At 36.4% G+C, this 18,289-nt stretch overlaps 2 protein-coding genes across 3 annotated transcripts; one reads left to right on the top strand and one right to left on the bottom strand.

Annotated features, from left to right (window-relative positions):
* Positions 1 to 6,350: 6,350 nt before the first annotated feature.
* Positions 6,351 to 8,765, top strand: LOC140878072 (large ribosomal RNA subunit accumulation protein YCED homolog 2, chloroplastic). Its single transcript, XM_073281674.1, has 7 exons — positions 6,351 to 6,495; positions 7,411 to 7,587; positions 7,702 to 7,791; positions 8,052 to 8,153; positions 8,245 to 8,325; positions 8,405 to 8,450; positions 8,546 to 8,765. The coding sequence occupies exons 1-7, from the start codon at positions 6,352 to 6,354 to the stop codon at positions 8,620 to 8,622; spliced, it is 717 nt and encodes a 238-aa protein (XP_073137775.1). The 5' UTR covers position 6,351; the 3' UTR covers positions 8,623 to 8,765.
* Positions 8,766 to 8,770: 5 nt separating this feature from the next.
* LOC140878061 (RNA-dependent RNA polymerase 6) lies at positions 8,771 to 13,792 on the bottom strand. Of its 2 annotated transcripts, none has more exons than XM_073281669.1 (3): positions 13,591 to 13,792; positions 10,495 to 13,261; positions 8,771 to 10,079 (listed from the first exon to the last, which is right to left on the bottom strand). In XM_073281669.1, exons 2-3 carry the CDS (start codon positions 13,219 to 13,221, stop codon positions 9,198 to 9,200), a joined length of 3,609 nt encoding a protein of 1,202 aa, XP_073137770.1. In that variant the 5' UTR covers positions 13,222 to 13,261; positions 13,591 to 13,792; the 3' UTR covers positions 8,771 to 9,197. The 2 variants fall into 2 exon arrangements, with proteins under 2 accessions (XP_073137770.1, XP_073137765.1); XM_073281664.1 differs by having other exon boundaries at positions 13,607 to 13,792.
* Positions 13,793 to 18,289: the final 4,497 nt, after the last annotated feature.

Here is an 18,289-nt window from a genome sequence, read left to right as displayed (position 1 = left end):
TAATAGCTTGGTTCATGAAATATTGAGCACCGATGAATTAAATCGAGTTTGATTTCAAAACCAAACGGAAAATACTTGAAACAATCCTTCGTAGAAACTGATTTTATATTTTGTAAATCATTTTAAAAGGATGCAAGTGATAGATGAAAACAGTTTAGTTGAAATATTTTATCAAACACTTTGAATGAAACATTTAGGTATTTTATCAAACACATAAAATGCTTCAACAATGCAATACAAAACAGTAACGATAAATAAATGCAAGAAATAAAGACACACGGACTTGTTTATGGATGTTCGGAGATTTTAACAACTCCTACAACACCCATTCTTCCTCCTCGGAAGGATAACACTAGAAAAATTTGATTTATACAACTCATTTGTACAAACCACTCCAAGACTAGGACTTACCCGTTGCCTATATGAGAACTCCTAGTCAAACTCGATTGTAGGCTGCTACCTCACAATCCGCATAATGTTTAATGTCTATATATCAAGACTACGAACACAATCTTTAACGTCTTTTTGTTAAGACTCTCACTCAAATAATCTTTCAAAGTACATCTCTCGTATGTGTGTGAGTGAGATCTCTTCAACTGATATACAAAGATTTTGGACAAGGAATAGTGTTCTACAAACTTGGTTTGGTGAGAAGAAGTTGGCAGTGAACACTCATCTTTCTTTTTGTTCTTCGCACCTTGGGCTTTGCTCTCATTCTAACTAATTTATTCAAGTAGGATGCCCATTATTTGAATCCCCTTCAAAATCTTGTGTTTGATCTTCAAGATCTTGTATTTATAGGCTCCAAGAATTATATAGCCGTTAGACACAGAAATAGAGCAGTTGGAAGATTCTGTACTGTTTCTGGAGCTAAACTGAACTTCAAGGTATTGTAGCAGTTGAGAAATCTTCAGTTTGGATAGGTAAAATGATCTTGACAAACTTCAGTTTAGGAGCGAGACTGAACTTGGAGCTCAACTGAAGTTTGGCGCAAAACTGAATTACTAAACTAGATGCAGTTTGGCATGATCCATGGATATATAGACAAAGTAACGAACAAGAAAGTTTTAGCGCTTTGTCTTGTATTTCCAACGCTTTAAGAATCACTCAATTTAGATTTCATATGAGATAGATATGCTTGAAATACCAGAATATGTCAGAAATTCTGCTCTGCAGAATTTCAGTTCTAAACCAGAAATTCAACTTAGTTTAGCAGCTCCTTATGATCCGATTCAGACTTCAACTTGTGAATATGATTCGTAGATCATTGTCTTAGATTTCTAACGCATGATGAATCGTTACATTCAAATAACTGAGCTGTATGATATGTCCAAAATACCAGGACTTCTCGAGGTCAACTGCTTCTGTATTCTTACTCGACTGATCATATTCCATTTGGTCTTGAGACGTCCGTTTGATCTAGATAACATCCGTTTTTTTCTCAACTGACGTGAAATACAATATGTTAATAATTTATTTTTCTATGCAGTCGTTTTGCGGCTAATCATTTGCATCACTGAGGAAATACTAGAGCTCGCCAGAAATTCAATTTGGCTAATTTCGAGTTTTGGCTTCAATCTTGAGTTTAGCAACTTCACACTAGAGTAAATATGTTAGAAACACAATAACAAATTTTGTTATCATCAAAATCAAGATTGCTTGTATTTCACAAGTAAAAATCTCCCCCTTTTTTTATGATTACAAAACTTGCGTAAAAATATAAACATTGAAACTCAGATAATGAAAAAAATCAAATTTTTATCTAACATATTTCTACCCCTTTTTGTGTGAAACAAAAAGATACAATTTAAACACAAAATTTTCTCCACCTATATTTTTGAAAATTTGAAATCGATAAAAGTAGAAGGATAAATAACCGATATATTTTCAAAATATGCAATGCACAAAAAATTTCAACACAAATAAATCAAGTCGAGCAACTAGCAAGCTTCATCAAGAATGGACAAAAATTAGCTCGAACCACCAAGCAACACAAGTCATTTAAGCGTCTCTTTTTAATATGTAAGCAAAACCACTAATGTAAGAAAAATGACTAGACATGCTTATATTAAAGACATGCTAGCACTAGTAGAACATCATATTGACAGTCAAACTCAAATGCTCTCTTAAAGCTAATTTTAAAATGAGTGTCCCAAGTTTTCTTGACGATGTATGACTGTGATTCGAGGTAATAAGTCCCTTCAATCGATGAGTGCAACATCCTTGAACTTCTTGACAAAAACACCAGCTCGTGTCCTATGCTATGTTTTCTGCCACAACACATGGTCCAACTTCAACGAATAAACTGCTTTTTATCACACATCACCAGGATGCAAATTTTATACCGTTGTGATCCTCTACGAGTCTAGTTTGCAACACAAAAAATGGTTTTTCAATTAACACTCGAGCAAGAAGTTATGTCTTTTTCCCAAAGTCGCTGCAAGCTATCAGAAACTCAACTAGGCATATATATGTTAGAAAAATCATGAAAAAACGAATTTGAAAGCTCAAAATCAGTTTGAAAATCTATTTCAAGAATGACCCGCTCTGATACCAATTGATAGGATCGAGCAAGATGTGTAAAGAGGACTGAATACACAATTTAAAAAATATTTGAGCTACAATAGCTCAGTTCTTGAAATATTGAGCACTGATGAATTAAATCGAGATTAGTTTCAAAACCAAACGAAAAATACTCGAAATAATCCTTCGTAAAAACTGATTTAACATTTTGTAAATCATTTTAAAAGGATGAAATTTTATAGATGAAAACAGTTTAGTTGAAACATTTTATCAAACAATTTGAATGCAAAATTTAGGTATTTTATCAAACACATAAAATATTTGAACAATGTAATCCATAACAGTAGTGATAATAAATGCAAGAAATAAAGAGACACAGACTTGTTTATGGATGTTCAAAGATTTCTGCAACTCCTGCGTCACCCCTTCTTCCTCCTCGAAAGAATAACACAAGAAAACTTTGATTTATACAACCCATTTGTACAAATTCACTCCAAGACTAGGACTTACCCACTTCCTATCTTATAACTCCTAGTCACACTCGATTGTATGTCGCAACCTCACAATCCGCATAATGTTTAACGTCTTTATGCGAAGACTACAAACACAATCTTTAACGTCTTTATGTTAAGACTCTCACTCAACTAATCTTTCAAAGTACATCTCTCGTATTTGTGTGAGTGAGCTCTCTTAAACTGATATAAAAAGATTTTGTACAAGGAATAGTGTTCTACAAACTTGGTTTGGTGTGAAGAAGTTGGCAGTGAACGCTCATCTTTCTTCTTGTTCTTAATATCTTGGGCTTTGCTCTCATTCTAGCTAATTTCTTCAATTAGGCTGCCCATGCTTTGAATCCCATCCAAAATCTTGTGTTTTATCTTCAAGATCTTGTATTTATAGGCTCAAAGAATGATATAGCCGTTAGACACAGAAATAGAACCGTTGGAAGATTCTGTACTATTTCTAAAGCTAAACTCAACTTCGAGGTACTGCAGCAGTTTAGGTAGCAGTTGAGCAATATTCAGTTTGGGTAGGTAAAATGATCTTGACAAACTTCAGTTTAGGAGTGAGACTGAACTTGGAGCTCAACTGAAGTTTGGTGCGAAACTAAACTTTGAGCTCAACTGAAGTTTGGTGCAAAACTTAATTACTAAACTGGATACAGTTTGGCATGATCCGTTGATATCTGGACAAAGTAATGACAATGAAAGTTGTAGCTCTTTGTCTTGCCTTTCCAACACATCAAGAATCACTTATTTAGAATTCATATGAGAGAGATATGCTCGAAATACCAGACTGTGCCAGAAATTCTGCTCTACAAAATTTTGGTTCTGAACCAGAAACTTCAATGCAGTTTAGTAGCTCCTTATGCTCCGATTAAGAATTCAACTTGTTAATATGATTTTTATATAATTGTATTATCCTTTTAATGCATGCTTAATTGTTCTATTTGGATAACCGAGCCGTAAGATATGGCCAAAATACCAAAACTGCTCGAGGTCAACTGCTTCTGTATTCTTGCTCAACTGATCAGATTCCATTTGGTCTTGAGACGTCCGTTTGATCGAGATAAATCCATTTTTGCTCAACTAACGTGAGATACGATATGTTCCAAATTGAGTTTTCTATGCAGTCGTTTTAGCGGCTAATCATTTTCATTACTGAGATGTGAGATATCATTGAAATACTAGAGCTCGCCAAAAATCAGTTTGACTAATTTCGAGTTTTGGCTTCCTTATTGTATTTAACAACATCACGCTAGAGTAAATATGTTAGAAATACACTAACAAGTTTTGTTATCATTAAAATCAATGTTTCTTGTGTTACACAATACAACAACTACTCACTTTGTTGCCAATGGGCTTGAAAATCGGCCCGGTAGTCGCAAATACTACTTTTAAAGTTTTCTCCTCTCAACTTTTAAAATTATATTTAAGCATGCTTTCAAAAATAAACTTGCACCAACCTTAAACTTGCATAAACATAATATATTTTCTTAAAACTCTTTCGTAGGCTAGTCTCGACTCTCTTAGTCCAGAATAACTTCCAACTTGAAAACTCTAACTTGAAAGAAAAAATAAATAAATATCAGGCAATAAAATCACACAATAAAAGTGCATAAAATCACAAAATCTTTAAAAAATCTCCGTGAGTGAGCTAGTGGGCTTTTTGACCTTACATTAGGTCATGCACACTAAGTGACATGTCAGCAGCATTTGGACACGCAATCATGCATGAGATCGCAGCTTTCGATCAAGGCATCGGAACGTGGCATGCATGAAGGGATCGGAGCTTCCGACCGTCGCCTATAAGTAGGGAGATGTCGTGATGACGGAGACTGACGCTACGGTGATCCTCGACGAGTGTGTTGATATATGCAGCGTAGTTAGTCCCAGATGGTACTATACACTCATTGCATGCATCATAACATATTTGTATACTCGTGCTTACGTTCTGAGCGTAGTTCTCTCACGTCTTTGTTATTGTGTTTTCTTGGACATCCCAATCGACGGGACATGACTTAGGTTGGGTGAGGCTAGTGGTTCGAGACAGGGTTGAGAGCAGACCAGTGGCTGCAGTGTTGTGTTTCTTGTTGAAGGGTTTGTTTCAGTGGTTTTGTTATTGATTTCGATTTGGTTGTATAACACTATGTCTATTTTGGGGTTTTAGTCACCGGTTGTATATTGTCGGTTTGGGGATGTAAACTCGTTTCATTCTTCTGTGATTACTGTTTTAGGATTTCTTTAATTTCATGCTTAATAAGTTAATCAGTAGGTGATCCGGGTCGAGTCTCTACATTTATGTTCGTATTATATATTATTTGATTGCACAAAAGGAGGAGAAAAAGATTTATTTATTCCATTGTGCACAGCGGAGTCGTAACTTATACGTACTTATAATATATTTAGATTTTTTTTTTCTAATCCTAATTTGAATCATAATGGTGTCTTGAACATATTTTATGTTTGACTAGAAAAGTTAAAATGTAATTTAGGAATTGAATTTGACATATAAAGAAAATATTATTTAATATAAAAATTTTATACATCACCTAATTTTAAATATTTTGCATCAATAAAATTTTTGTAGACATTCATATATTGCTCTTCATAATATTAAAGGAAGAATTATTTTTAAAATAACGAAAAAACCTTACCGGATTTCCGTCCCTTACCCCCTTGTTAAAAAATATTATTAATATATTCGGGTAGGCTCGGAAATCCCGTCGGGTAGAATTGTCTATCCCGATTCTGAAATTGATTCGGTCAGAAAAAGTTCGGGACGGTAATGGGTTAGGAATCGGGAAGGGTCCCCAATTTTCAGAATTTTCCAGCCCTATTAAATAGTATGTTTAAGAATTGGAAAAAAATTATTATGGAATTTTGATCAAAATTTAATAAATTGAACTTTTATGTTAAAAATAAAGGAGATTTTTTAATATTTATATAAATTATTAAGAATAAAATATTTTTAATTGATAAATTTATCAAAATATTGTATATCACGACGTGAATTCGAAAAATAATTTTAGGAATATCATATTCATATCTCCAAACACTTAAAATAGAAGTTCTAATTCCAAATCCTCTCATTCTAAACACATTGTTGATGAAGAAGTACGTCCCGAGATTTCATTCCCACGGGAAGTAATCGGATTCATAAATATATAAAAACAGAAAGTCTTAAAAAAATGAAATGAAAAATCAAGTGGTGAGGTGGAAATTTGTTTGTCGAGTAGAGTGCCACGTGGGATAACATTATCTCCACACAAGATGTTATATATATATTTTTCACAAAGAATTGCTAGTGAGATTATCACAGAAGAAGATGATAGTTGAAAGAATTAACAGATCAATCCCAAATATTCCACCATATTATCACTTCTTCAACCCTAATCCGCTGCAAGTATGCTTTCAGTACCCAAAACATGCAAACGAAAATACCCACCATTTCCAACTTATTTCAATGCAGGTAATTCTTGGTTTCTTTTAATTAATAAATTATCAGTAATCTTTGTTATATGGTAAGAGATTTGAGATTTTATTGATATATAATTGTTTAAGGACCCATGGTTTATTTGTGACACGGTCCACACTTACCGATTGTTAAGTAAATTTTTGAAATAAAAAATAATATTTTTACATTGAATTTGATTGGATAAAAGAATCGTTTTTATAAAATTAAATCCTGATACTATCTCATAGAATTTCGTGTTTGCTAATGGACTCACATGCACTCCCTCTCGTGTTTTAATTATCTAGATTTTGTGACAATTTATGCTTTGCTTTTCGGGGGGTTTTTTTTTTTTTAAATGAATGTTTGAATTTTGCTAAATAATCTTAGTTGTTAACTAATTTTTTTATTTGATTAAATATATATATATATATATATATATATATATACAAATTTATAATAAAAAAGATTATATCATAACATATTTTTATATTTTAATGGTCGTACAAAAATACCCATTGTTTTCATTAAAACTAAAAACACGAGGGGACAAAATTTAATGATCTATCACACTTTCTAAAGCATTTCACCATATTCTTTACTTAACTACTCATCTTGCAGACTTACAGTAGTGAAAAAGAAATTATATTAATAAAAAATATACTTTATGTATATATATATAATGATTATGTATCACACACGCGATGCTTGTTCCTTTGCTAGTCTACATTATCTTTCATATCATTACATAAAAATTTTGGTACCATTTGCTTGGTGAGATATGGTATGCTAAATGATATTAGATATATAATATAATACGAGAAATTCAAACATATTAGTCCACCAAATCCCATTTATTTCGAGTCAAACACCCGACGATTCTAATAGTAAATGAGACGTTTCTGGCTTCAGAGTTAAATTTCTCATTTGCAGTTGCCCAAAAAGAAGTTGAAATCGCGATTAGTCACTATATCCCCATCTGACGGGAGATGGCATGGAAAATGGAACTGCGATTATACATTTTCTTTAAGACAGCTTCTTCATCATCTAGATGTACCCAATGATGTCGATAAAGACGCTGATGTCTCCGTCACTCTTTGCATAGAAAAGGTAAGTAGCAGGCATGCATGATAATGTGCTTGTTTTTTTTTATATGAAACACATGTATTTATGTATGTACTTATGCATGTATATACGTATGTGTGTGTGTGCGTGTATCGGCAGCATGCTGGACTTGGGATGTCAGTGGCAGGAAGAATGAAGACATGCTTCACTAGAAAATGCTGCAATTGCTGCACCCCTTACCTTAGACAGGCAGGTATCCCACCTCTCATGCACTAATTATTTGATCCCGCTTCTCGCACTCGTGCAAAAGTTATGACTTCCAAGAAAGGAAATCTCAAATCTTATAACCACACAACAGTCTAAATGTCATATTTCGATTGACATGTTGCTATATAGGCAGTAGCATATGATAGCGAAGCAAGTGTGGCTTTTATAGATCCATCATTAACTAATTTTGATCAGTACATGCATAAACAGATATAAAATAAATGTGTTTTTTTTTAAAACAGATTGACACAGCATTTAAAGTATGGATTCTTCCATCAAGAAGCAGCAGCAAGCAGTCTGATGATGATCAACTACTCCCTGATATTGGTGGCGATGATCCTTCATTAAGTCCCCTAAACTCCTTCTAGTTAACTCTTGATAATTTCAAGAAACTAGCATACTCTTTATCTTATTGTTATTTCATTTCATTTGCAGGTCATTTATGTGAAACCTGGATGTGAGGCTGACCTTGATTCCCTGTTACAGGATACCATCTACCTAGCGACATCTATCAGAGTAAATTTTCATCATATGACACCATGTACTATATTGCATCAAACAAAAGAGGACATGACCATGTGTGTATGTTGTGCAGGAGACTTGCTCAGAAGCTTGTGAGAATTCGGAACCTAAATTACACCGTGAGTGTCATTAACTATGCAGCAGCTGGCTCGTGATCTCGAAACATACCCCTAGTATGATAACATATAAATTAATGCAATTTGAATGGATGCAGATTTAGGCGCACAGAACGCAGCCTCCATTGACAAAAGATGGCATAAACTATTAGAGCTAAAGAATACTATCTCATGAAAAAGAAGTTATTTGATGTGTACAGGATGAGTTTGATTTGTATCAGACCACACATTGTGTTAACTAGGATCACCTCATGTCTCTGTTTGTAAAGATGTGCAACTGAATGTAAGCTTCAATTCTTAAGACCATATGTTTCATCATGGGATCAGAAACTATGTTATTGCATTGATTAAAATTGATAAAAAAACTCAACTAGTTAAGATAAAATCATGATTACTTCAACAACTAAAACCATTAATTTCATGCCAACATACTTGACTAAATCAAACTGGTTTAGCAGAGAAGATATTCGATTAGAGTTCAGTCATCAACATGGAAAATTCCACACTTGCAAATTTTTAGGCACAATCATTACTCACTAGGCAATCTGTTTCTTTATGACACCAAGAGAAACCACTGAAAACGACTAGCAAACATGGAGATTTCCAACCAAGAAGTGGCGTAGAGTATATCGTCATGCTAGATTGGGACCTTGGATCATTACTAAGATTGGCAGAGCGGCCTTGCAGCCAGAATGGTGTATATGGAGAAAGAAAATAGATTCACACTCCACAGTCCAGATAGAACTTAAATCATATTCTATCAACAAGATACCTCCCCAAAGAATCTATGGGCTTAGAGGAGAAGTCATTTTCCGTCCTCCTGCGCCTAATTTTGATGCGGGCAAGATAATCAGCAGCAATCCAAGCAAAACTCAACATCACGGTCTTTCCAGTATCATCCACCACTTGTAACTCCTTGCTCTTTTTAATCCATCTTTCGTGGTAAGTAACCTGATACCAAGCTGATGCCTTCTTTTCATACACAGCATTTTTCTCATCATCAGAAAGATGCTCAAACATAGGGTCAACTGTTGTCTCAAAAACTTTCCTGTATTCCTTCCTCAAGGTGCTGTACGCATGCTTGAGTCTTTCCTTCAATTCCCCTTGTTTCTTCCCGCTATACTTCGGCATGGACCATATGTGTCCGGTGACAACCTCTTCTTCTCTGTTTACTTTGTACTGACCTAAAAGGCCGACCAACTGACTGTCGTACGAACACTTACAGTTCCATGCGTCAGTGATAAAACTTTCAGAACCTTGGATCTCAAGGTCCTGGTCATAGGGAATGTTGTTTTCCGACGCAGATGGCAGTGCAGAAGATTCCACGCTATCTTTATCATAAACATTTTTAATTCTGCGGTAGAGCTTACCTAAAATCTTTTTGGAATCATAGGACTGGAATGGCTCTTTCCCCATAAAATCAGGATACATTTTCGGCTTCAGTTCGGATGGCATGGTCACTATTTTTCCCGTTTTAGGGAAATCCACAGCAGTAGCAGCAAGCTCAGCCAATTTGATGCACTTCTCATCCAAGGCCCCACGTTCACAAATATCTGCATGAACAACATGTGCATTGCATATGGCCCCCAAACTTTCGTTCACCATGTTCTTCGTGAAAAAATCAATTATGTCCTGGATAAAAGGCAAGTGTAGCTAAAATCACCAACATGAGTACGGAATAGCTGACATTTAATAATTATCCTCCACAGCATGTTCAGTACACAGATAGTACAGTGTAAGAAAATAAATTATCGGCAAAATTGTATAGATATTTTTTTATAAAGTTAAACATTTATGTCGAGACGTTGGAAAATCTTTTTAAGATGAATGAATACAATCACAATCAACACAGCTTTGCAATGAAGGCAATATATAGGCATCGGTACAGGGGTGATGCTACTTTAAACATATCTAGGGGCAATGCTACTGGATGGGAACTACAAGCATAGAAATTGACTGACTGGAAACTCACTATGGAGTAATAGAAGAATCAGAAAATTTTCAAAATTAGTCACGCCAAAAATAAAAGAAAAGAAGGCATGTATACCGAATGTTTGACATCTCGAGGCAATTCTTTCACTTCTCCAGGTGCATACTCCATAGCAGGCGAGCTTCTCTTACTTGGAGGAATGAGATTCTCATCCCAACCAACGAAATATAAATCCCCATCAAGATCACTCCCCGATGCTTCATTAGTATGTGGTCTATCTCCCAGTTGAGGGAAGACAAGACAATCATACAAATGGTGCAGTTCAGGAACATCGACTGCCTCAAGAATCCTTACATCTCCAGGATGGAGACACGGGTTCTTTGCAATTGCAACGATGCCTGTGATCACTTCTAACTTCTTTTTGGACTCAGAAAACTGGGCTCCATGCTTCACAAAACAATCTTCTATTGATGGATTGGAAACTTGGATGAAGCAATGTCCTTGTTCAATTACTCCAAGTTCATCAAGGCAGCCCATCAACCACCTTCCTGACGAAACAAATATTCTAGCTTTTTCCCTGAGGTCCCCAAGCTGGGCAGCTCTGATGCTCGTTAGCATCCCTTGCAAATGAGGTTCAGTTTGAGGCTTGAAACCAGCAGCTAACATAATTGCGGATGTGTTTCCTTGATCAACACATGAAGAAGTAACCACGTCAAAAGCCATGTCTGTGTCTTCAAGCATCTGATCAAGTCTTGAAACCATAGTTTCTTGCATGTTCCAAAATACATCGTTTTCAACATTCAGAGCAGAAAGTAGTGTGACTATCTGCCGGTTCAGAAAACCAGGCTGGAACCTAGTCCAAGAACAAATTTCAAGCATGGTGTGATTTGACTCAAATTTCTTCATGCTAGGTCTGAGATATAAGGATTTCCCATCAGGTTTTGCAGGCCAACATGCAACAACACCTTTGTAACCTGCATACCTGATTTGATATGCGCACGGAGGGTTCACAGTCAACTGAAGTTTCTCGGCGACTTCCACGGCAAGATCAGCTGATATCATTCCGATACCATCAGAGAAAACATAACCATTTCTTTTAATATCAACAAAACCCGAGTCAACTTTGCTTGAGGGAACTTCCACTGTAGCGTAAGTTGAAGAGAAGCATTGCCCCATTCTGGCGGCACATTTTGCAACATTCCGGTTTGTGAACCTTCCCATCCAATGCTTAATGTCGGCAACCCGAACCCCAGTATCCTTGTCTTCCGCAAAAAACCAGGCTGACCGGTCTCGCAACTGATTCGCTGAAAATGCCAGAAAAGAGTATTTCCGACCGCACAAATAGAACCCTTTGACTAAAATATCCTTCACCCTTTTGAACATCATGGTTCTTTGTTGGCTGAAATTTGAGGTAATGTCCCTAACGATAGAAGCAGCATAGTAACTGAGAACATTTTTATTAAGGGTCTGCATTCCTTCATCCATGAAAGAGACTCGTAAGAATCGGTCGGCTATATTTCTGTAATTCCTCAACACTCTGTTTGACAGTTCCACTTCTGGGGGAAGACAGTAAGCTCTGCTTGGAGTTATGATTAATCTTCGAACTTCAACAATATCGTCCATTTCACGTGGCCTTTCAAGGAGCTTGGGATTCTTCAACAGCCATTTATGAACCAATTCCAGGCCCCTGGAAGCATCGTCGATGGGGCACTTATACGAACACATGTGTTTCAGAGAAATTATATTGAAGTCCTCTTGTTGCCTCCTCAAAAGATCAAAAAACTTTTGGGACATTTGGTGTTGATTGATGATGAATTTATGCATAACAGCATTCACCAAAAAAAGAACCTTGAAGGATAGCCCTTCCTTGAAATGTACAGAGAAGAATGGATCTGCCATTGGAACCCCAAAATCAGGTTCATCCCAAACTCTAAGTTGCTTTCTTGGACTTTCCTCTAGAACTGGTGTCCTGCGTTTTCGCAGATAATCCAAGGCCTTCGATAGGCTAGGACCGTTTCTAGGGCGAACTGTAATCCGATAAGTGTTGCACCTACCGATTGCCCCACTAGGTGTGAAGTCTGTGGTTCGGATCCATGGATCGTCATCATCCAATAGATCAAAAGGGACTGATTCTTCAATATCATCATCTGCAGTTCTGTAGAAAATTAATGGTGCTGAAGCTAGCTGCAACAAAATTATCAAAGAAGAGAAATCTCTGAACTGCCTTATCTCGTTGACTTCTCTAGGCAAGAACTCAATTTTGAAATTACACTTCACCACAGAATGTCTGGCTTCACCTTTGAAGGTGAAAGCAGTATCCCTAGTGAATAATAGTTTGCAAGTCCCACTGAAAGGATCCACCAGAAAATCAACCCCAGTACTAGGCCCCCTCCAACCCACAATAAACTCATCTCTGCTCCTCAACACTCCAACCTCAAGATTCACATCCGATAACTTGAATGGAGTAGTAGTCCTTCTCCTCTCATTCAGCCTATGAGGATTTTCCTCCCCCAAACTAACCTTCAAACGCTTCCTTCCCAGTACAAGCTCCTCACGAGCTGCAGCATCAAGGGCAGCTTTTGCGGAATGCGAAACAGCAAAATGCACAAATGCATGGGGTTCAACCTTTACATAGTTGTTCTTATTCTGTACATTCTCGGCATCAATCTCATAATTGGGATATGATTCTGGTGGAGTGGAGGAAGTCTTCAACCGGCACCTCCACACTAACCCAATGTTATCTTCGAAGTAATCCACAAGCATTTTAGCAGTGACATAGTCTTCCAGCCCACCAACACTAATTTGAGTAACAACCATCTCTTTATCCAACTTCCCAGATTCCATGGCTTTTATTGTGGTAGTCAGAAACTTTGCAACTAAAAATCTGTAGGCCAACAAAAAAAAAAAAAAAAGACAAAAAAAATCATCCACCCCCAGAATTGGAACAAAAGAAAACGGGCACACCAACATACGTAGAAGATCAGCATTATCCTCAATCCACAGAAAAAACAAGAAACAAAAACACACACACCAAAATTCAACTCCTATATCGGCTCCTACTCGAGTAAATAGTAAAATTAAACACCTTTACTGATCATCCATATCCTAAAGATTTCTTCATTGTAAACACTCAACTCTTGATAGATCGAGTAATGCAGAACACAAGATTCAAACATCAGGCGAAAAGAAAAAAATTGCAAAAATTAAACAGACCCCAGAAAGATGAAACCTTTTTTCGGCAGTGTGTGTGTATTGTAACACGATCGCTTCTCTGCTCTGGCGGAAGATTTCCGAGTAGCTGCAAATTTCAATTATTTTTTTCCCCTTTTTTTCAAGCACAGATTTTCAATCATGCGTTGCGCAGACTGTGAAAGGGATGAATTCAAGTGGAAGTCTTGGAAGTTGGAAAGTAGGAAGCTCAATGGAAGAAACTAATATTTGTTTGGTTTTAAAGCAGTGAAAGTTTTTCATATCATACCTTTTTTTTCTTTTTTTGCCTTAAATTAGATAATATATGATTTTCTTTTTCTTTTTTTGAAACGATAATATATGATTTTCTAGATCTTCAAATTTTACAACATTGGTCTCAAATATATACTATATTTATTTATTCAAAAAAATGAAAAAAACTATCAAGAAATAATCATTCATGCTATTGAATTTTTATTTTATCTTTATGTAGTTATTTATATATATATATACAAAAATTATTAAAAGTAGTTTTTAGTAATATGTCTATTTGTGTATATATTAAAAAGGATAAAAAAATCCTACTAATTATAGATATTTGATTATATATTTTGGATAATTGAAAAAAAAATACACTCAATATAGTTGAGATGAAAAAAATATGTTTTAATTTAAAATATGATTTATGATTTAAATATAATCTATATTATTTTATTATATTATATTAATGTGTTTAATAATGTGTACTTGTGTATGTAGTAAAAGAATAGAAGACATACTATTAAATATAAATATTTTATTATATATTTTAGATATTCTGAAAGAAACATTATCTATATAATTAAGATAGGAAAAATATGAGTTAATTTAAAATATAGTATATGATTTAAATATAATCTATATTAGTATAAGTTATAACTAATTTCGGTGGGTTAAAATAACTTATAATTTCGATATTATGATACGTCAATATTTTAGAATTTAGATATCTGATTATATTTAGATATATACTTAAAAAAGTGTTAATATAAATATACTCTTACGCACGTGTAATAAATATACTTGTGAAGTCTTTCTGTTTTGCGAAATCTATCTTTGAATTAGTTTATATTATTATTCTATTAAGTATGCGGAGTCCATAGTAATTATTTTTTGGTGTTATGGTGATTTTTCAAAAATGACAAAAAGTACCCATCACATATTGTAAAAAAATTTTCAGTTTTATTCAACAAAAAAAAATTATAAATCAATCTTCGTAATTTGAAGCTCCCTTATAATTATATAATCCACTTTTTAAATTATTTTTTGAAAGGGCGATCTTGAATTATTAACATCAACAAGAAGACAAGTTTTGAATTACAAGATCAATCAACCAAAAATGAAAACTCTCGTGCTCCCAAACAAAAGGGACGGGAAAGGAAATAACAAAAGCGACAATCGAGTGAGCTACTCCATTCGTCGACCTAAGAACATGACGTAGAGAAGTGGGACTAACTTGAGCCAATAAATTTGTAATGTCTGTCGCTAGTACTCCAGAGTAGCTAAGATCCTCTTCTGACCTCGTGATTACTTGCACAGCTAAGAGAATCTGAAGTGATATTATGTACTCTTAAATTTCGTTCTCGAATGGACTTCAACCCGTCCTTAATCGTAGCTAGTTCCGCATAAACAATAGACAGTGGACACTCATTCTTCCTTCCAAAAGTGAAAACCGGTTATCCTTCATGGTTTCTAACTACTCCACCAATAGCGAAGATATTAGAACTCTCGTTATACGCCGCATCAACGTCCAAGCACAACTGAGGGAATGAGGGAGCCATCCACTTATCTTCAGACGGGCACAAAATACGGGTGTGAGCTATGGTTAGGGCACGACAAGTATCATGGAAGTCCCTTAGCAAACCATCACACCAATACACCTTCAAAGAGATGCTGGGGTCAGCTTTGTTATGCACAATGTCCAACCTCGCTTTCCAAGTTGCCCATGTGTACATAGAAAATAGCTCAAAATCTGATTTTCTCAAAGACTCTTGCATCCAAAGAAAAACATCTATCACATCCAAGTGTCTTGCCTTCTTTAAAAGCGACCAAAACCTCGTATGTTTCCAGCAAGATTTGATGGCTGGCATAAGAAGAGAGCATGTGTAGTGATCATATCCGGATCACCTACTATTTAAGCATGCAAAAAAGATAATTTATCAAAGCAAATATAGCGATTAACAGCGGAACTAAAAATCAGGTTTACAAACCAAACCGGTTGAATACAACCGGTGACTAAAAAACGAAGGTAATAAAACTATTATACAACCAAATCGAAGGTACTGTATCAAATCCCCTGAACTAATGACAACTCCGGAAAACCACTCCATCAGCTCTCAACCCTGCCTCGACCCATCGACGTCATACAATCTGAGACCTACCTCCTCGAATAGGGTGTTCAAGAAACAAAACACTAGACGTGAGCGACTACGCTTAATACGATAAACACGAGTATACAAACCTAGTATGATGCATGAAAATGACTGGGTACTGGTTATCACAAGTCCTGCTCATTCTAGGCGCCAATGAGTATGTAGTACCATCTGGGTTCAACTCCGCTGGGTACATCCACACACTCATCCAGATCATCGTAGCGTCAATCCCCATCATCACGGCGTCTCCTAGTGTCAGACAATATGATCAAGAAACATAGGGCTGAGCATCCCTACTACAAAAGCTATCTCGAAGGAGACTCGACTCAATATGAATATGCACATGCAGCAAAATATATCAAAACAATAAAAAATGTATCATAGCACATAAAATGCAACATATAAGCATGCATACTCACTGACTATGTCAGTCAGTACTTTCGTACCTCATTAAGGCAGCCCTCGTAGCACAAGTCTAGGGTCCAAGCCTACAAGCAGATATTTACCATATCACTAATACTGATCTAAAAGTCTTAATTAAACTAATAGATACTCCCTGATACTAATAGGGATCTAGGTTTATACCTACGTCTGGAGTCAGCTTTCTGCTGTCGAAAGCCCTAACTCCGGGACACAACTCCGCTGCGGCTATGGAAATGCCTCCCTGATGCCCGAGCCTTGCATATATGGCTAGAATCGCCCAAGAGAACATCAAAATAGGGAAAGAAATTGTGATCAATTGGCAAGAAAATTTTCAGCCTCGCATGTCCTATTTATAGCCAACGTTCGGAAGCTCCGATCTCTCCATGCATGCCATGTTCCAAATTGTCCAATTCAGAAGCTCCGATCTCTACTTCCGAAGTTCCGATCTCATGCATGTGTCTGCATGTCCAAACGCTGGCGATACGTCACTAGTGCATATGGCCTAACCTTTGGAAGCTCCAATCTCACGTTCGGAAGGTCCGAACCCACCCTTTTCTTTCTCTCTCAGCTACTATGATTCGGTGCTTTCGAACCCACTTCGGAAGGTCCAATCTCTTCGGTGGTTCCGAAGTCCTGATTCCATATTTCTGATCCGATTAATCTCTTGGCTAATTTAGATTAGTATCCCTTAATCATATTTAATCATTAAGCTCATAAAATAGGGTACGAGTTACTACATTCTCCCTAACTTAAGAGATTTCGTCATCGAAATAAAGCTTGAGGATACTAAAATCAAAGTGGTAAAATGTCTTTATTACTACTGAACACCTTACAATTACAAGTGTTGAAATAAAAAAGATGATACATCACTCAAAACAACTCGGGATGCTCCGAACACATACGACTCTCTAGCTCCCAAGTCACTTCCTCGGTGTCTCGATGCTGCCACTGCACCATGAATAGGGGTATGCTCTTGTTGCGAAGTACTTTCTCTTTCCTTCCAAAGATCCTGAGGGGTCTCTCCACGTACGACAGATCCTGATCTAACTGAACCTCCATCGGAAGAAACACATGAGACTCATCTATGATGTATTGTCTCAGCAAAGATACGTGGAACACATCATGAATGCTGGAGAGGTAGGACGACAAAGCCAAATGGTAGGCTACATGTAATATCCCGACTACTAACCAAGTTAATCCACTTCTTAAACATGACTAAGAAGTTCTCAAATGGATTAAAGCAGTGGAAAATCGGATTCAGGACCTTCGAAAATGGCCCAGGAGAGCTCCAAGTTTTCGAGGAGTTCGGACGCTCCAAACTACAAGATTGGAGGATCCGATCTGTTCGGAGTCATAGGTCAAGTTCGAAGGCTAATGGTGTGATTGGACGATCCAAAGTCAGGATCGGACGACCCGATCATGTTCGGATAATGAGTATAGGCTTTGATTTGACTAGACCAGGAGATTGGATGATCCAAAGTTGGGATCGGACGATCTGATTATGTGTTGGCAAGTGTCAGGAAATGTGTTCGGAGTGGGTTGATTGGTAAGGATCAGACGATCCAATCTTGGATCGGAAATTCCGATCTATGACTATAAATAGAGGCCGAGAGCTCCTCATTTCTTGCTCATTCCTACTTCTCCCCTCTTGTTTCTAGTTGGCTTTTAGGGCCTTTAGGCATCATATTCAAGGGTGAGGAGGCAATGGAGCGCTGCCGGGATTGTATCAAAGTTGTGCCCAAGTTTTGGGGCTATAAACATCAGCGGACTAACGACGCACACATGTATAATACTAGAATCATAATAAATTAAGTGAGTATCTATTATTCTAGTTAAGACTTTTAGTAAGCTATAAGTGATATAGTGATTATATGCTTATAGGCTTGGAC

The sequence above is a fragment of the Henckelia pumila genome, chromosome 1 (genome assembly GCF_033568475.1).
Source record: "Henckelia pumila isolate YLH828 chromosome 1, ASM3356847v2, whole genome shotgun sequence".
NCBI lineage: Eukaryota > Viridiplantae > Streptophyta > Magnoliopsida > Lamiales > Gesneriaceae > Henckelia > Henckelia pumila.
This window is presented reverse-complemented; position numbering and strand designations above follow the sequence as displayed.